Raw genomic sequence first — 20,838 nt, 5'->3', positions numbered from 1 at the left:
GGGAAGACTGATACCCCTAATCTGCGCAGATAAGCTGCGACCACCGCCATCACTTTCGTGAACACCCATGGGGCGCTGGTAAGGCCAAAGGGGAGAACAGTGAACTGAAAGTGCTCGTGGCCTACCGTGAACCCCAGGTAACGCCGGTGAGTCGGCAGGACGGGGATGTGGAAATAAGCGTCCTGCAAGTCCAATGCTACCATCCAGTCTCCGGGGTCCAGGGCAGCTAAGACCTGAGCCAAAGTCAGCATCTTGAACTTCTCCTTCCGGAGGAAGCTGTTGATGTTCCGCAGGTCCAAGATAGGGCGCAGGCCCTCTTTGCCCTTCTTGGGAACCAGAAAGTAGTGGGAATAGCAACCACAACCTACTTCTGGCCCAGGAACATGCTCAATGGCCCCCTTGGCCAAGAGGGCAGATGCTTCCTCTTGCAGAAGTTGCAAGTGATCCCCCGACACGCGGTGGTACTGCGGTGGCATGGCTGGAGGGGTCACCGCGAAGGGGAGAGAGTAGCCCCTTCGGACGATTTGCAGCACCCACCTGTCCGATGTGATGTTGCTCTAGTGGAGGAGGTGATGGCGGACCCTGCCCCCCACTGGCGTCAAATGGGCCTGAAGCTCGGACTAGGAAGGCTTTGCGGCAGATGCTGCGGCCCGTGGCTGGCAGGATGTGAAGAGGCGCCCCTTCCTTGGCCACGAAAGGAGCGAAAGGCAGACTGCTGCTGACGCTGGCCGAGAGGCCCAAGGACTTGGCCATAGCCCTGGAGTCTTTGAAGCGTTCAAGCGCATGATCTGCCTTGCCACCAAAGAGGTGGCTGCCATCAAACGGCATGTCCATGAGGGTGTTCTGGACATCAGCCGAGAAGTTGGCGGACCTCAGCCAGGCGTGGCGGCAAACCGCAATCGTTGTTGACATCGCCCTGCCCAGTGAGTCCGTGGTATCCAGCCCACATCGAATGGAGTACCCCGCTGCGTCTCGTCCCTCCGCGAGGGCTTGAGCGAGCTTCACCCGAGCCCCCTCCGGGCACTCCGGCAGCACGGCCGCAACCGTATGCCACGGGGAGTGGGTGTAACGGCCCAAAAGGCAAACGGTGTTGACGGACCGCAACTCCAAACTGAGGGAGGAAAACAGCTTTTTGCCAAACTGTTCATACCTTTTGGATTCCCGATCTGAGGGTGCAGTCGGGAATGCGGACTGCGAAGTGTAGACCTGGATAACCAGACTCTCTGGGTTGGGGTGGGTGGACAGAAAACTAGGGTCACCCGGAGCCGGGCGGTGGTGCCTGGCGACGTTCCTATCTACAGGGGAGACTGTAGCGGGCCTGGACCAGGTGCCCAACAGGACGTCCGTGAGAGCCTCATTAAACGGCAGCAGAGGCTCCGAAGATCTTACCTGCGGTTTAAGGACCTCAGTGAGGATTTTAGACCTCAGAGTTGCGACGGGGAGATCAAGAGCCAAGGCCTTGGCCGCCCTCATCAGCACCACACTATAAGCAGCCCCCTCCTCCGTAGCCACGGTAGGATGGGAGACAAAGCCAGTGTCAGGTGAAGTATCGAGACCACTGGCTTCCCTAGCTCGTCTGACCAGTCCTGAAATGACTGACACTCCCGTGTCAGAGGGTCCTCAGACCCCTCCCAATCCCCCTCGTCCTCCATCTCCTGAAATTCAGGGTCAAAGGATGGAGCCGGATCAAAGAAGAATTACTCCTCAACCGGTGCCGAATGCGGCGTCAAGCCGGTCCGACGCTGGATCCGGAGCGAGGGAGGGATCAGGGACGGAGTCGTGCGGGGACAGCGCCGGGGGCGACACCCTGGGGGTCGACGCCGGCGGGGTCGTATGGTCGACCAGCGGCGAACCGGATCCAGCGGTGGCCTGCAGCGCCGGGACCGAAGTCGTTGACGGCGCTGGGGCCGAAGCACCCAACGGCGCCGGTGCCGAAGTACCCGGCCCGCATGGACTCCCAGCCGGGGCCGCGGGGCCCAAAGGTGCTCCCGCGGGACCCGACGGAGGAGAGAGGGACCTCATGGCCATGAGGAAGGCCTCGATCTCCTCCGGTGTCGCGTTCAGCCCAGGGACCGGCGTGTGTGGAGCTGGCCACGGCGTCTGTGGCGCCAGCGGAGCCGCAGGGGCGGTGTCACCCGAACCCCCGCCCGCTTCGCGCGAGTTCGGGGGGAGTTGGAAGAGCGATGTCGTCTCTTTGACTTTTTGTGCCTCTTACCTGAGGACTTGGAGCCTGACGAATGGTGACGACTCGCCGAGCTTCGATGACTGTGGCCCCGCGACCGGTCCCTCGACCCCCTCCTGGACCGGGACCTCGAGCGGGGCGGGCTGACTGCTGGAGATCGAGGCGCTTACGGAACCGCTCCCGCCTAGCCTTCGACGTCAAGGCCCGGCAGTCGGGGCACGACCGGTCGTCGTGGTCGGCCCCAAGGCAATAAAGGCACCGGCGGTGAGGATCGGTAACCGACATCAGTCGGTACAGCGCTTGAACCCGGGCATCCCTACCGGCACCTTGAGTCGTAAAGACTCGAATAATGATCAAAAAGGATCGAAAAAGTTTAGTAAAAAAATGACTAAGAGTACTGCTTTTTCCGGATCTGCGCTTGCCGGCGCGGAAAAAAGAAGAACTGACGTAAGCGCGCGAGGGCGGCGTCTAAGTACTCTGACTACGCCTACCAATGCGCAGGGGTACTGCTACGCAAAACTTTCCGGATCCAGCCTGACGCCTGGGGATATTCTAAGGTAAGGAATCTAACACTAACCTGTTTCTTTCAGATAAAAAGAATACAGACACAACTTGCTCCCAATATCTTCATTTCTGAACTTTTAGCCTCAGAATTGTTGCACAAATGACTGTGTTTCTATTGCCTACGTAAAAGGAATTGTATCCACCTATAAAACATGGGAGCCTGCAATCCATGTATAAAAAACAGTCTCCAATTTCCTTATTACATGCAACTTGTGGCATCCCGACTCATCTGTGATTGAGAAGTGATGCAGCCACTCAATTGTAATAAAGTATTACAGTTGGGTTCTGATGTCACAATGCCTACTGCCAGAGACAGCAGCTGAGGGGGAAAAGTCATAGAGCATAATTAAAGCTGCACTTTAATGTAGTGTGTCTTTTCGTTCTCCTGCTCTGTTTTTTCTAGATTGACTGTGATAAGCATATGCACCATTTAGATAATTATAGGAAAGACAAAATCCCTCTGCATGTTTCTACACATTCTGATCTACAGACGGTTTTTAAAACCTGGCTTGTATCTTTTTGCAACAAACATAAAACTGCTTTTTGGTGTGTTCGATTTTTACACAGGAGATTCTAATAGTATTATTTGTGTTTACAAACATCCTATCTCTTTCATATGAAAGAGCACATACCAAGGATTTAAATGATGTGTGGGAAGTACTATGTTTTGTTAATGTATTATAAGGAATAAAGTACCCCCTACCATACACTGTAAGGATACTGCAAGTCACCTCTGAGTTCTAATACCTTATAAAGGAACTTGGCCTTCAGTCTTGTTCCACTACATGGTCACAGAACTCCTCAGTGACTTGCAATACCGATATAATGTACCACAGGGGACCTTCATCCCAAATATATTTTTCACAATGATAAATATTTTAAAGGTTCTTTTGAAATATTTTAACTGCGCCATGTATTTCTCAATTTCTAATTTGTGTGTGCCTGATGTAGTGCTATTTATAAACTTGCATGGAATGCTCGGGCAGGGACAGGTGTTCACTAAACAAACACTGCAGTGTCTGAACCATGGGGCTGATTCACAAAGGGAGACTTGCACTTTTGGGGGAGTTTTTGTCTGTTTTGGATTTCACAAACTTGGACTTATAGGAGTCTCCGCAGTCGGGGAGGAGAACTCTGCACATAAAAACATACAACATGCCTATTTTGTATGTGCTGAGTTCTCTGCTCCGACTGCAAAGCCTCCGCAGTTATAAGCTTACTATTAACCCCTTGGCCGTGGCGCGAATTTTGCCGCAGCGAGGAGGGGGGGGGGGGTGAACGCGGCACCGCCATGCTCGTGACGGAACCACGCCGTCATGAGTCACGGGCGGCCTGTGCTCATGACGGCATGGTTCCGTCACGGCCCCGCCCGCTCATTAATTCGCCCGTACAGGCGGGGAATTAATGCCACGTGGGCGGAGCGTCAGCCGCATGACGGAAACACGCCGTCATGAGCACACGCCGCCCGTGGCTCATGACGGCGTGGTTCCGTCATGCGCACGCAAGGGGTTAAATAAGAGGTTATGAAAACACGAACTCAAACTTACACAAAAGAGTAAGCTTACCATTGCGAACCAGGCCCTAAGTTACTCTCTTTTGCTCAAGCTGCAATGTCTGCCCACTCTTTCTACAATTCCTATTCTTCCCCTCCTTCTATCAACCCTTCATCTGAGACATTGAGAGGCGTGAAGAGCAGCTCCACCCTGCACCGCCCTGCTCCACCTCCCTCAGGCTCAGGTGGTTACCGGCAGCAGGTTCTCCTCCGGCGAGAGGTATTTCAGGATGTTGCGGTAGAGTGCCTCCAGGGATCGCTTCACCTCCTTGCCAGGGTACTTTTTGATGATCTTGCGCAGCTCTTGTTTGCTGTATGCCAACTGGAAGCCAACCTCATCTTCCTTCACTCCTTGTGCCACGCGGGCCTTCACCCCATCAAAGAAGTACTGTGGAGGCAACAATCAAGTTAGAGGCAGATCTCACAACATGACACTATAGCCACTCATCCCAGCATGTCTCAAGAGCCTTGAATACTAAGCCTGCATGAACACATCTCTTCTTACCTTTGGTAACGCTCTTTCTGGAGGATACTCTATCCAGATTGCTCACCGTGTGAATCTTCTCCGTAAGTCAGACTGTTATGTTATGTTAATTTATTTTTATAATGCGCACAGCTACCCAACAAGGGTTTCCCAGCGCAAGCCAACAGAAGCATAACAGTGATCTAGCATTAACAATATTAATTAAAAAGCCAAGTTTTTAATTGTTTATGACTCAATCCATAAACGTCAAAGCAGTGGAGATAAATATATGCACCACCTATGTGTGCTGACATCAGTTGCTTTCTCAGGCTGTCTGCACTCAGACGCAGAGCCCATGGGCAAATTGGCACGACCAATGTGCAGTTCTCTAGATTGGGACCTTTTAGATGGACAAAAGTCCAGTTCACAGAACGAGGAGGTGAGATGGTCGGTGAGGAATCTGCGGATGGATAGAGTATCCACAAAAAGAGACTTGCCAAAGGTAAGTAACTTGTTCTTCTGGTGGATACTTCTCACTACAGATTCCTGACCCTGTGAATAGATGCCACAACAGCGCCCCCTTACTGGTGGATCTGTAGATTGGATCATAGCAAAACGTCCTACAGGAGAGGACCAAGCAGGCAAAATGCACATCTCAATGGACCGGACTTTTGAGGCAGTGGTGCTTCAGAGCAGGTGTACCAACGCCAATGTAGCTGCCTGAACATTTATTTTTAATTGATTTTTATATAGCGCTAATCACCGGCGGGTCTCTAAGCGCTTTAGAGGGAATGGCAGAGGTCGTGGGCAGATGTAAGGCCCCGCAGTGTGGTGAGTTTAGACAGTGTCCAGTACCTCCCTAAACAGGAGCGTTTTGAGTTGTTTCCTGAATGGGAGGAGGGCGGGTTCTTTACGCAAGTGGTCAGGCAGCTGGTTCCAGAGTTGTGGGAGCAGTACGGAAAAAGCTCTACCCCTATAGATCCAGTATTGCATCTAGGGGTGGCCAGATGGTGGGCCTCAGAGGACCGCAGTATGCGTCCCAGAACATAGTTTTTCAAGTGTTCGTTAATATGGTCCAGGGCTTTGCCATAGATTGCTTTATGGGCAATGCAGAGGCCTTTGAACTTTACTCTCTGCTTGGTGGGGAGCCAGTGGAGTTTGCACAGCAGAGGGGAGGCCTGGGCCCGTCTAGTTAACCTGAAGATCAGCCTAGCTGCATCATTAAGTACTACTTGAAGTTTATTGATGGGCTTTTGGGGAAGGCCTATATGCAACGCATTCCCGTAGTCCAGTCTGGAGACAATTGTGGCTGACCCAACCCTTTGTAGGGAGGCGGTTGAAAGGAGGGGGAGAAGTTTCCGTAACTGTCTTAGAAGCCCTATGCAGGTGCCTACCACAGTAGTGACTTGGTTAGCCATGGAGAGCTCCTGGACCAATTTAATGCCTAGGCTTTTCACGGTGGTGGCTGGGGTGCGGGTGGCACCCAGCCCCTGCGGCCAGAAAAGATCGCTCCACCGATTACCTTTTGTAGGGATGAGAAGGACTTCTGTTTTCTCAGGGTTAATTTTTTCTGAGTTTGCCGTCATCCAGTTCTCAGTGAATCTAAGAATATTTTGTGCCTTTTTCTGGGCATGGGTGGGTGGAATATAGATAGCCCTTTACATCGCATGCGTTTACAACGCATGCGATAACAATGCCGTTGTTACGATGGCTGCGTTGTTACATCTCAGTACCATTACAACGCAAGTCGTTACAATGACTTGTTCTTGGGGGCATGTTGGATTCAGAATAGTATAATTTACTATTCCAACTCCAGTGTGTGCAACAGTAGGGAAGGTGTTCAATAGTAAATTATAATATTCCGTAGTTTAGAGCGCCCCCTAGAGCAAGTTTTTGTAACAACTTGTGTTGTAATGGTACTGCTATGTAACCACGCGGTCGTTGTAACAACCACGTTGTAATCGCATGCGTTGTAATGCATGCGATGTGGCGGCTGTTTCCCCTTGAATAGGCACTTCCCATACCATCGTAGCAATAGCAACTTTGGCTCAGGTGGAATAAGTCAGTAGGCTGCTTGTTGGCAAATGCGGAGCAGATATTGATGCAGAGCACAAACCCCCAAGGGATGGTCTGCTTTGCTCTGCCTTTCCCATCTTTTCCCCCACAAACCCCACAAAGAGCTGATGGTCCACCTGATGTCTGTTTGTGTAATCAAGGTAAAAACTTAATGCTCTCTTGGGTCTCTCTTCTGAGGGATGAGGCACAGCAAAGATTGCCAGAAGGTGATAGCCTGTCCAATGTGAGATGTATTTCCACTTTTAGTAGAAAATAAGCTCAGATTCTCAGCACAAGCTTATCTGGGAAGAATGTGGTACAAGGTGGTTGAACAGAAAGAGTCCTAAACTCACTCACATGCCTAGCTAACATTATAGTAATGAGGATGACTGTTCAGAGGGTCAGAAGATATAATGGAAAACCGTGCATCATTTCAAAGAGAGTACACATTAAAAAAGTTAAAAACCAAATTTAGATCCAATTGTGGCATCCCCAAAAACACCAGTGGAAACAAATGTTGCAAACCTTTCAAAAATCTCATCACATCAGGTGATTTAAACAATGACAGCTTACTCGACAGCCACAAAAACAAGCTGACAGAGCCTAGAAATAGTCTTTAACAGAGCCAAGAGCAAGTCCTTGCTGGGAGAGGGGCAAAACAAGCAACAAAACGACAGACATCTTTGCCTGCAGTGGGTCAATCATGTGGGTGCCGCACCAAACCACAAATCTATTCCAACAACTAGCGTTCACAGATTTTGTAGAGGAATGCTTCACTGCCAAGATGACAGGAGGGAGGTCAAATGAGGTCAACTGCTGCTGCTAAATCTCCAATCAAAAAGCAACAGATATCCCTCTGGGTTTCATTTAAAAATTAACAATAATAATCCATTAATATCTGATAAATGTGATCATTAATGCAAAAAAAACTGGCAATGATAAACATGAACCAAAGTGATATGTTACATTCCTTTATGTACATAAACCTTCAAAAGGAAGAATATTGCAATTAAGACAGTGCACAGAAGGATCTACAAAAAAGCAATAATAGTGTTCTGTGTAGGAAAGTGCTCACACAGTGCAAGCAGATGCAGAAATGAAAAAAACATAAAATGGTGATCATGAAAAGGTATTAGACAATGGCATGGTCTATTTAAAGGGCGAATACAATGAAAGTTCAAACATAATTAGAGAAGAGTCCATCCACTACTTAATTGCTCCAAACAGACAACTATAATTAATAAGCAAAATCTTTATGCCCTCTACTGTCGCCGGTGTTTCGACCAATCAGGCGATTAAGGGGGTCATCATCAGGACAACAAAAGGCCTTCAGAGCAAGAGTAGATCCCAGGTATTTTGGAAGCAAATTCGTAACAGAGCAGACACGGGATGAGTACGAAGTTACTTGTAAAGGTGCTTGCAGAGTATTACAAGCAACGTCACCAACTCCGGAGTCAGTCAGCAAAAATGGGAACTCCAATGTGCAAAAATGCAGCCATCGCACGTTCACAGCAGAGGTGAAAAGATTCAGCCAGGATTTGCCACAATGATGGAAGGCTTCCTTGCACCACTTCCATGTGTAACTGTCAATGGTGGTCTGCTAGGCATCAGCGGCTGAGTTCATCCTCCCTGGTGTTTAGAGATCCCACCCGGTTGTTCTTAACCAGAGGAATTGCCTGGTGGTTCAGCCACTTCCACATACGCAGAGCCACCGGGCACAGAAGCCAAGACCTCATCCACCCTGCGTGTTTCAGTATCACATAGAGGAAGTGTTGTTTGTGAGTACCTGCACCAGCCTTCCTCTGATGGTGGGCAGGAAGTCCTTCAACGCCAAATAAATCAAGCTTCTACCCGAGAATGGAAGACTTTCATCTCCCCCTCTCCCAGAAGCACTCTAAGACCCAGAAGCAATGTATCCATCACCACTATCAAGTCTGGGTGGGGTAAGTAGAAGGGTCAGCCACTAATCCAGTGGCAGTCCATTAGCCGCCACTGATGAGATTTTGCAGTCTCCTCTGAAATCTGGAGACAGATTTCCTTATTGCTGTGTCCACTAGGATTTTAGATCCCATTACAGATCCTGTATATGCCATCTGGCATGTTTCATCAGCAAGATGCAGGAGACCTGCAGTCCAGAATTATTCGCTCCAGAGAAAGGGCACAAAACCGTACAATATTCAGAATCGCTCAGATGAACAGGAGCATTTGCGATGGAGTCAGGCGTGACTTTGGCACATTGAAAGTGAACCCCAAATATGTTAGGATCACCATTGGCTGGAGGTAGTTGATGACTGCCTTGAGCGAGCCCACCTTCAAAAGGCAGTGGTTGTGTTAGGAGAAAACTGGTACACCCAACTCTGGATGTGTACAGTGACTACTGGCATCACTTAACACTCAATGGGCATTGGTGAGGCCAAAAGGGAGTAACGTGAACTGAAAATGCTCCTGGGCCACTGCGAAGTGTAGGTAGCGCCTGTGGGTTTGCAGGATGGGGTTATGGAAATAAGCATCCTGCAGGTCCAGCGCCACCATCCAGTCCCCGGGGTCACACAGGACCTGGGCTAGTGTGAGCATCTTCAGTTTGTCCTTCCACAGCAAGGCGTTGAGAGTGCGAAGATCTACAATCAATATCTTCTTCAACACAAGGAAGTAACAGGAGTAACACACTGTTCCTACTTCTGAAGCTGGTATCCTCTCTAAGGCCCCTTTAGCCAAAAGAGCCAAACATCAAGCCATAAGATCGACATGTGGTCCTCAGTCAGCTGTGCTGGGTGCAGGGGAATTTGTGGCAGTGTAGAAAGAAATGAGACGGCGTAGCCCCTACTGACAATTTAGAGGAACCATTTGTCTGACGTAATGGCTTGCCACTCTCGGAGGAAAAGGCAGATATTGTCCCCAACAAAGTAGCTGAGAGCCATGAAGGGCACACTAAGGAGGTTTGTGACTGTGCCAGCTGGAGGGGCAGGGGTCTGAGCTGCTCTATGTTCCTGATGCTCTGAGAGTTGCATTTGTAAATCATGGCCTTGGTCACGAAAGGACTAGGAGACCTGTTGAGCTGGCAGCTGGATCTGACTTTGGCGGTATTGGAAACCCCTACTGTAGCATTAAAAGTGTCAAATGTGTTGATAAATCTATCTGAATGGGGCATACAGGCCCAAGGAATGTTTTGTGGCCCAGCTTTTTTAAGACCATTCAGGGCAGAATCTGCTTTCTCACTACAAAAGTGAGAGACATCAACTAGCATGTCCATCAGGGATGCTTTGCCATCCCCAGAGAAGCCAAAGACCTCATCCAGGTGTGCCACTTCTATGAAACCCTGGACTTAAGCTGCTGGCGATGTCCAAGCTACAGTCGATCACAAATCTTGCTACATCGCAGCAATTCTGGGTAGCTTTGGGTTACAGACACCCAGAGGTTGTCCAGGACTGCCGGTACAACTAGCGTATTACAGTAGTGACCTATAAGACAGCTGGCTAATGGAGGAAAATATGTGCTTACCAAACTTCCTTATTCGCTTAGACTCATGATCAGGTGGGGAAGGCATTCATATTTACTTTACTGGTGGACAAACTGCACCACTTAGCTTTCTGGGGTTAGATGTTATGTAAGAAACTCAGGTGGCCTGGTGCTGGTTGATGTCACTGAGTAGACTACAATCCACACCCAATGCAGCCCAAGAACCTTCCACAAGAGGCTGGACAAGACAAACCAAGCGGTCAACCTGGAGAAACTACAACAGAGCCTGCTCTGACTCTGGAATGTTAACAAGAAGATACAGGAACCTCAGTGGTTATGAATGGCGTAACCAGCGCGATCGACGTTGGGGCATCGTTGAATCATCGTGCACTATAAGTGGTGCCTCTGGCATCGACCGACTTCGGGGCGGCATCGTATCCACCTCTGGTGCCGACTGGCGATGGAACGGCGACGTATCAACCTCCTGTACTTCCTTTAACGACGCCGTCATCACAACTGGAAGCTGCACTGGGCTGTGCTCCAGCGCCGTGATGACCCCAGGCATGGAGTTGAGGTCTTCAATTGGCGTCGAGGGTGTACCCACAGGCATGGATCCAAAAATGCAAGAACAAACGGATTGGCAGTAAGGGAAAGAAAAGTTGCACCACCTTGCTATACACAATATCCTAATAGATCACTCAATTACAGTTGCCCACCTCTTTGGTCCACTGCCACAAGACCATAAACATTTAATACACAAAAAAGCACATAGAGAGGCAACAAAGTAATTATTTTTCTAATGCTTAAATACACAAAAGGTAAGAGTGTTGTTCAATGATGTGAAAATATGGTCTCTTTAATAAATCCATGAGACATTCTCGATGCAAGATGATCAAACACAACAGCCGCAGTACAGCCAACGCGTTTCGCCCCAATGGGACTTCCTCAGGGCATAGAACTGAGTCCACCAGTGTTGAGGTGAACTCTGATATATCTGGTCACTGTCGTATGGACTTTTTGTAAAAGATATTCCCTCCGTTCAAATTAAATATTCTCCCGTATGATATCCATTAAACGTGTAGTGCACGCTTCGCACAGAACGGTTCACAGTGGCTTCAATGCTCAACGTCCTTGACCATTTATGACGTTCCTCAAGTTGATAGGTGTTCACTATGATATGCGACACTTTATGTAAAGAGTTGCTACTTGGCTGGCCCCCGTAAGACGCTGAGTCTCTTGACCCGACGACAGCCCAACTCGAGATACGAACGGAGGACCTAAAAATGGAATGCAAAGTATGATAGTATGCCTGAATCTGGATCATAGTCACCCTGGTTCCAGGATTAGGTGGGAGGCATAGGGTCGACTCTTGCGTGATGTCCTTCATTAAAGAACGGGAAGAACCAGCAGAGACCACGTGAGTCCACTGCAACCTCGATCCCTTACGCCGAGATTCTCACGACTTGGGTGAGTGACACTCACGGGAACAGCTCCTTGAATTGCCCCACAAGGAACTTCAGAGCGGGAAGGAGACAGATGTTACTTGGACTCTAATCGGGAGAGCCATGCCGTCAACAGCTTAATTTGCCTTTCCCGCAAGGCCTTCGGCCTCAGCCATTTACAGGCGATGCACTCCTCAGTGTCATGGAATGTGGATCCGTAGCCGACACATGTCTCGCACAGGTTTCGCACGACTTAAAACCCAAAGGCATGGCACCCTCTTCCCTGACGCAAAAAGGCCTTGAAGTAATCCATAAATACAAACGGCCAATGGACCCCTTCTCCAAATCTGCATTGCAGCGAAGAAAAGAAGAAACTGATGTCCCACGCAGGAGGAGACCTATGGCACATCCGGAGACTACATCATTGTAGAGCCGTACGGCGCTATACCCCGGTGCGCAGAGGAACTGCTGAAAAAGTTCTGGATCCAGTCTGACGCCTGGGGAGAGAATTCAAAAGTCAAGGAATCTGCAGCTAGATGTCTCTATCAGATACTTTAGTACTCTTTTAATATCTAAAGAATGCAAAGCCCTCTCAACTGGGGTGTAAGGATTAGGAAAGAAAGATGGCAGTGAAATAGTTTGGTAAATGTGAAAGTCAGAAACCACCTTGTGGAGAAAACTAGTGTGAGTCTTCATGACCACCCTATTAGAGAATACAACTGTAAAAGGTTTTTTTGCACACAAAGATTGAATTTCACTCACTCTATGTGCTGAAGTAATGACAACCAGACAGAAAAGTCGCTTTCCACATGTGATGTTGTAAAGCGCTTTTGTGAATCAGTTTGAAAAGTGGGTCCATTATTTTTTAAAGAACCGCATTAAGTTTCCAAGGTGATTTAACCAGAGGAAATACCTTTTTTTGCCCTTCTAAAAATCATTGACCACTGGCATTTGAAAGGAAGAGGTCAGTGTAGGGGACTTTCTGTAAGCTGTAATGGCTGTGAGATGTACCTTTATGGAGGAAAACTGCAGACCAGATTTTGCTAAATGGAGAACGTAAGGCAGGATTACATCTTCTTGACCCAAAATTGGATGGTGGTTATTTTAGGCACACCACAGATAAAACCTTCTCCATTTGAAGGCAATCAATTTTCCGGTGGAAGGTCTTTTGGACTCTTTGAGAATGGTCATACATTCCTGCAATAAGCCTAAATGTCCATATTGGAGGAATTCTGGAGTCATGCTGTCAAGCTCAGCGAGGGAAGGCCGGGATGGAAAATCTGCCCTCCGAACTTGTACAGGAGATCATGGAAATCTCTTGTGTGGCCTCTCCGACAGGTAAAGCAAGTCCGTAAACTACTACTGGTGAGGCCATTCTGGTGCTATGAGGATCATTCTGGTCCTGGGCTTACACAGTTTGTCAATCACTGTTGGAATCAGCGGAGGTGGCGGAAACGTGTAAAGAAATTTCCCTGACCAACTTCTCAAAAGGACATTCTCCTTCGACCCTGGTTGTTAAAACCTGGATGTGTAGTTGGGGCATTTTTTCGTTGTTTGCGTCTACAAACAAGTCGATTTGTGGGTGCACAATTCTTGGAAAATGTCTTGCATCACATCATTGTGTAGAATCCAGTTATCGCTTTAGCAGAAATTGCAACTGAGAGAATCTGCTTTAATGTTCTGAACTCCTGGCAGGTGAATGGCTGATATTGTCAAGTTCCAGGCTACAAGCCACTTCCAAATGGCCTGCGCTTCCAGGGACAGAGGACGAGAATGAGTTCCTGCTGGCTTGTTTAAGTAGGACCCGGTGGTTGTGCTGTCGATTTGGTCAAGGTGAAAGCATGTTGTTATTGATGGATAAAAGGACTTTGGGGCTAGATGAACCACTCTCAGTTCCAGCATGTCTGACCTCACTCCCTGAGTCTGAAGGGAATGCATGTGAGCACCCCATCACTGGAAAGAGACATCTGTGATCAGTGTTTGTATGGGAGGGTTCTGTTGAAAAGGAACTCCAACCGGTAAGTTCTGTCTCAGAGACCACGATTGGATCGCAGTTTATGACAGGATCCGTTAAGGCCTCGAAAAATCATAAACATTTTACTAGACCTGCAGGTCTAGTAACTTGAATAACCCACTCAACCTAACTTGTAATCTACTTGACCCATAAACTGGTTTCATTAAGTCATCCCAGGCAATTATTTTATTATGAGGAGCCACCTTTTTTCATGATCACATGAGAGCACTTTCCAATATGCAAGCTCAGCATTTCTGCTGTATAAAAAAACCTATTTGGTTTGATTTCATAGACCAAACGTTTTCTCCATGCATAATAAGAATCTCGCCCACATATAGGGTACACATGACCCTGACTTGCCTCTTAGTTCACTAACAGCTTTGCTATCTTGGTAAGGGCAGGAATGTTTCTCAGTTCATCTTTAAAAACTCACTTTTAATATATTACTAAAGCATGAGGTATTAGTGCACTGTCATTTACAGACAGTACATTTTTCATTGAAATGTTGAAAACGTGCATGCGGTTTTACTTATAAAACTATATGGTGTATACACGATAATCAATGGAAATTGGGTTTCAACAAACATATTTATCATTTGTACATTACAAAGTAAAGTGTTCTGAGTTGTTTTCATCCTATTATCATTCATCACACAGAATTACAAAACAGGAGCTTTCATAGCTACTGCAATTTATATTGGAATGTTTGTATAGTTGACTCTTTGGCTATTTAAATGTATTAGAACAAAAAATGACATCCTGAAGCCACTCATGTCACACTTTGTGTACAGTACGTTTGTCAGAAGACAGAATAAATGTGACAAGATAAAACAAGATTTGAAGGCAAATTTAATGCTCCTTCACTTTGTGAGTGAACCGAACACCTGTTGTCTGTCAGCTCGCCAGAAGGCTTGAGTGGGCCCTATATATAGCTCGTCTTGATAAAATCTGACTCACCATAGCGAGTAGATTTCTCGAGGCCTGCAGCTTGTCTTCTCAGTGATCTGAAAACTGATTCCAGTGATCCTCTAGACATTGTTGTAGAGGTCTCATGCGCAATCTTGTGTGGGGGACTATGACAATGCAAGAGGTCCCGGATCCTAGTAGAGACGCAAGCTGTCTGGCTGATGGGTGATGAGTGTGCAGGAGATTGCAACACATCAGACTAATTGAGGATAGTCTCTTCTCCGAAGGATACACTTTTGAGGGTATTGTGTCTAGAGTAGCCCCCAAGTAATAAAGAATTTGGACTGGACGTTGTATAGATTTTTTAAATTGATCTGGAGACCTAGATTTTGCAGTGTCTCGAAACACAATTGGTAATACTCTTTGCTGGTGACAGGGAGGAACTCTTTATAGGCCAATCGTATAAGTAGGTAAGATGAATATTTTCTTTCTCCTTAAGGATGCTGCAACCACAGCTATACATTTGAGAATGTTCGAGGAGCCGATTTCAGGCCGAAAGGTAGCACTTTGTACTGATAATGTTTCAATGCCACTTTGAAGCGTGGGACCTTCCAGTGTTTTGTGCCAATCAGGATGTGGAAATATGCACCCTGGAGATCTGTGGAGCACATTCGGTCCCCGTGATGTAACTGTGGGTAAATCTGGTGAAGAGCTAGCATCTTGAACTTTTTCTTCCGTATACATTTCTTCAGTACTCTCAAGTCCAGAATGGGTCTGAATTCTTGTTTCGGACATTTTTTCTCACCATGAAACAGCAAGAGAAAGCTCCTAATCCCCTTTAGGGATGAGGGGCTTCCCCTATGGCCTCTTTTTGTAGCAGGCTGATGAGTTCTTTTTGTAAGAGGCTTCGCTGATTACATGTTTTGTAGGTGAGACAGCAGGAGGAGGAGATCTGAAACTAAATGAGTAACCATTCTGAACAATATTTAAGACCCACTTGACTCTTTTGATTGAGTGCCACTCTTCCAGGTGCTTGGTAATACTTCCACCCCACCAGTGTGGGTAACAGAGAAGGGGGAAGTAAGGACTCATCGCTTGGTAGTTAGTTTGGTAGAGGATGCAGGATGACGTTGAGATCCTCTTCCTCTGGCTGCAATGTGAAAATGGTAGTGGGACCAGGCTTCTTGTTGTTGAGCCCAGTGAGGGGTTTGAACCCTCTGCTGATAAAACCACCTATCACAAGGCCTGTATCTCCTTCTGGTTTATTTTGTTTCTTTACAGACCCACAGCTTTGAGAGTGTCCAGTGCAGATTTTTTTTTCAACATTTCCACATCTGCAGGACTACCAAACAGTGAATTTCCCATAAACAGAAGATTCATAATTCTGCATTGGGCCTCTGGTTTGAGGCCTGTGAGACGACGCCAGGTAGATCTTCTTGGCAAATGCCATGCAGGCATCCATGCGCGGTGAGGCAGGCATCCATGCGCGGTGAGGTCTGAAGCCTCCGCAGCTGTACTGATTATTTGGTAAATTACCAATCCAACTTCATTCAGGACTTTCTGAAAATCTTGCCTGCGTTCCTTGGGCAGCTTTTCTGTGAATCTACTGAGAGAATCTCACAATGATCTTCCCAATAAGGCAGAAGCCCTCACCACTTTAATGAAAGAAGCAGATATTCGACACATATTCTTTCTTATGAAGTCTACTTGCTTGCTGTCTTTATCTGGAGGGACTGATGAGGAAGACGCCACAGAATGTTTCTTGGGTGAAGGAACTATTATGACTTAATCCAGCGGAGGATCAGTCCTCGGGAACAAAGGGTCCTGGTCTGGTGCCTTATGTTTTTTTGAGAATTCACAATGGAGCTGCTCTTGGAGATGCCAGAGTCAGGAAAAGTTGCATTGCTGGCTCCAAAAGTCCTGGAACCAAAGGTGACAGTGGTCTTGATGTAGAGTTTCGAGACAGTGGTCTTGATGTAGAGTTTCGTAGATGACTGATGATGAGGACGTAGGCGCAGGTATATGAATATTTAGTTTTGATGGATGCGCCTCTTATCAGAACTTAATTGAATGTTGTTGTAATGTCATGTATCAGGGACACTCTTGCTGGTGGTGTGTTTGTTAATGTAGGAGAGTAATCCCTCACTGAGGATCGAGAGGTGGTGGACTAGGAAGATTTTCCATGCCTCCTATGCCGTGACCTGGAACGATGATCTGGAGGGAGATCTGGTTCTAGCAGACTTTGACCTTGATCTATGCTTTAGAGGAATCCTAGAACCTCTGGGTGACCTCGTCGCAGCCAGAAGTCTCTCTGGAAGTGTTGATGGAGAATCCGTGGAGAATTCAGGTAGAGGAGTACGTTTAGGTGATGGTGTACGCGGGTTACCCTGTAAAGGGAATACGTCCGCAAGTAGTCTGTGCTATGAGGTACAGGCTCTGGACACTTGCATAGGCTTTCCAGCCAATGTAGAGTAAGATTCTGTGGTGTCTCAGGAGGAGGTCTAGCTGGTGAACAAGACCTTAGTTCTGCTGATTGAGAGGGTAAACATTGTACTTCTGATGATGTAGTACGACCTCTTGACGTCGATGGCACTCGAGATGTAGACTGTGCTTTCAACGTCAACTGACTTTTCTAGCTGTTTCGACATCCACCGGTGTGTGACGGAATCCTTGAGGGCGATGTGTGCATCAATGTCGAGTGGCGAGAATGTTTCAACGTCACTTTTGACGTTGACACCAAACAAACAGGTATTTTCTCCGATTTCGACATCCTACCTCTCATTGTCGATAGGGTTTGCCATTCCTGATGTCTCTCATGAGATCTTCCTCTGTGGGCTGTTTTAGGATGAGAGGAGGGCATTTTGGAGGTAGTTTGAGACTCCCCAAGTCCTCTTGAAGATCCTGTACTTCCTCTCTCCTAGACTATATACAGCCTTATCTTCTCTCTGTCCTTCGGGGTTCGCCTGGACAGCTTCTGGCAATGAGGACAAGAATCTGGACAGTGGGACTCTGGAAGACACATGATACAGACTGACTGAGGATCAGTCTGCGCCTTCTTTTTTCCACAAGAGGAACACTCCACAAAGACTGAAGACATGACAGACAGAAAAAATATACAATTTCTGTCAGAAAAACAGTACTCTGTACTCTAGGTATCAAGATCTTTCAGATAAAGATGAAACCTGGAGTTTTGGAACAACGTTTCTGACGTAATGTCAAAAAGTAGCAGAGCTCATGCTCCAGGATCCTAACAGAAGGAGCTGGATAAAAGAACTGACCTCACGGTCACCTGTTAGACATGATGGGATACAGGGGGTTCTAGAAGGTCTCAAAGGCAAGGTTCCAGTTTTTCTCTGTTGTGTTTCGAATGCAGCCTATTGGTTAAGAATGTCTCGTATTCCCTTTTATTTTCCTTTTTAAATAGAGGTTGGGAAATCATTTTATGGTATATTTTCTGTTTATAACAGAAATATATGGGTAATTGTTTGGTCATTTAAATTGAAAAGTCAAATTAATTTGGACATATTTAGCCTTTGTTACATATATGTGTGTGCATGTATATATATAATTAATATATATATATATATATATATATATATATATATATATATATATATATATATATATCTGAAAGGAAACGGGAACTGGGCACTGATGAAAGCTTACACAATCGCTAGAAACGCGTCTGTCTGGCGTTTCCTGAACTCTGCTTTATTTATTTTTTGCACGAATAAATCCTGTTGGGAAGTCAGCACATGTCGGGCTCATTCCATTAGAGTGGGCGTTTGGTTTCATTTATTAGCCAGTATGCTGTTTCACTGGCTTACCGACATGCCCGCCTGATCTGGTGTGAGGCGCGAAATCAGCAACTTTGGACTTGGTATAAAACTACATCGCCTCACCCCCCCCGAGTGGTCTCATGCTGTTAGGCTGGGACTCATTACTTCGGGGAAGGCGGCTGCAGCGTGTCTGCAGGGGCCCCACCAGGTACTGCGAATCATTCTCCCTGTGGATGAAAGCGGAGGAGTGCAACACAGCGAGACAAGCCACTGTGCATTTGCCAGCCATTCACTGTATGGGCTGACACAACGGACTCGCTGTACCAGCATCCCTCTGGTTCCACCATCTCTATAGGAGGCAGCACAGCTACGAGCAGAAGCGGGGAGGAACCATCAAAGGAGTGGCCAGAGACTGTTAAGGACACTACAAGTATCCTCAGGTGCAAGGCTCTGAAAGGAAACGGGAACCGGCACTGATGAAAGCTTATTTATTGCACGTGCCTCAGGGGCAGGGCACGGAACCACCGTGCACGCTTGGTCGAATTCAAGAACATTAAAACATAAGAAAAGTTGTGTTGAAACATGGAGTGCAACCTACCTATTACCTTTGATTTTCACGAACTGCCTCTACGAGGTATGCACCCACAGAAGAATGGATTATGAGAGATTTACGGAGAAAGAGTTATGAAATATCCACGAGCAAGGGGGAACAACGAACATTATTAAGCCAGTTTATTTCTGAGAAGGGTCAGCAGTGACTTGGAGAAGTAAACAGAAATATAGGACCAGGGGCCTCATTTATGAGGTTTTGCGTGAGTTTTGCGCTTCCGATGCGTCACTTTTTGTGACGCATCGGCGGCGTAAAACATGCCTCCTGATGCGCACTATTTAGAAAGTGACGCATCTAAGCAGATGCGTCACTTTGTAAACCCCTGCGCTACATTATACCTGCGTCAGGTATAATGTATGCAGAGGGGGGCGTTCACCCGCAAAAAGCCTCGTAATAGTGACGCAGTGAAATCTATGAGATTTCACTGCGTCACTTTTAGGATGCTGTTGCGTCAAAATCTTGCGCCTGCCTCACAGCAGGCGTAAGACTGACGCAGGCCCTTTCACATCGGGCTTGCCCCATGTGAAAGGAAGCATTGCTGGAGTTGCGTCACTTTTGTGACACACCCCAGCAATGCGTCACTTTTGCGCCTACAGATACGTCAGAAATACTGACGTATCTGTAACTCCTTGCGACATGATGCGTCATATTATAAATATGACGCATCAATCATGTCGCAGGGAGAGCGCAGTGAAAAGTGACGCACCGCTGTTTTCACGCAGCGATGCGTCACTTTTCATAAATGAGGCCCTATGTATTTTGCTCGTATACACTTATATGCTATGATTTTTTTGAATATATAAGCGGCGGTTTATAAGTAGATGAGATATCATTTAACAACTAAGCATGTTGGGAGCTGTAGTACGGGTAAGCCTATTCAGGCTTTTCAATCATGTCAGGTGTGAGCCATGCCGAGTCTACGAGAGGTGAGATCAGGTGTTGGGGGAGTGACTCAGGCTTTTTTCTTTAAAAAGCCAGTGGGAGGGGTATCGCCATAGTTTTGCTCTGTTTGAAGGAAGGGAGAAGGAGACAGCCGGTTTTGAAGGTACGAGCGGGTTTGTGAGGCAGCATGTTAACGAGGGTGTGAAGTGGAAATGAGTTCTGTATGTCGGTAGTAACTGTTTCTGGCAGCGGGGCAGTGTTAGCTTAGGAAAGCAAGTGCGGAGTTAAAGAAAGACGAAGCACGTTTACACATGTATCTGGTGCACGATATATTTACGAGACGGAAGGGAGCTTACTTTCGAGAGTGGGTATTGGGAGAAGGGAGTTAGAGGTTGGTGTCAGACAACATAGGCAGCAGGGCAATCAAGTTGGGGAGGAGGTGTGAGGACGAGGGTGGAACACATAGGTGAAGGGATGGTTAATGGGATCAGCGCGCAAGGAATAAGATGAGAAGGAGGCTTACATGAGACTTGAAACAGGATGTGTATATCTTTCTGCTTACAGTCAACAGATAATAAGGTCTGGTATTGCCGCATTACTACTTTAGATGAGAGAAACACGTGTTAGTATATGTTAATATTATATACAATATGAAGCATTGTACCCATACTGATTGTTGTTTATACTGATTTTTCCAGCTACCCCTGACGAAGGGCCCATGGAGGCCCGAAATGCATTGGGTTTTTAATAAACGGCTTTTTATGAATTCTGCATCTATACAAATTCTTGAGTGAAGAGGCACGGATGGCCCTTTGGGAATATGAGAAAACACAGTAAATAAGCACTTCCTTGCCGGTGGATAAATCTAGAGAGAGTATTACAAGATGAAATTTGAGAAAAAATGATGAAAAGAAGTTTACTAAGGATCAAAAA

The 20,838-nt window shown here is 47.1% G+C and overlaps 1 protein-coding gene across 7 annotated transcripts in view; it reads right to left on the bottom strand.

Annotated features, from left to right (window-relative positions):
- The window catches only part of LOC144784933 (exocyst complex component 1-like), a 1,012,560-nt gene that overhangs the window by 7,442 nt on the left and 984,280 nt on the right, over positions 1–20,838 (bottom strand). For all 7 annotated transcript variants that reach the window (XM_078664046.1, XM_078664044.1, XM_078664045.1 and 4 more), the window contains one exon: positions 4,492–4,686. In XM_078664046.1, coding sequence (XP_078520172.1) covers positions 4,492–4,686 — 195 coding nt within the window. The remainder of the gene's footprint in view (positions 1–4,491; positions 4,687–20,838) is intronic.

This window comes from Lissotriton helveticus, chromosome 10 (genome assembly GCF_964261635.1).
Source record: "Lissotriton helveticus chromosome 10, aLisHel1.1, whole genome shotgun sequence".
NCBI lineage: Eukaryota > Metazoa > Chordata > Amphibia > Caudata > Salamandridae > Lissotriton > Lissotriton helveticus.
The sequence above is the reverse complement of the archived record's forward strand: the minus strand, read 5'-3'. Positions and strand labels throughout refer to the sequence as shown.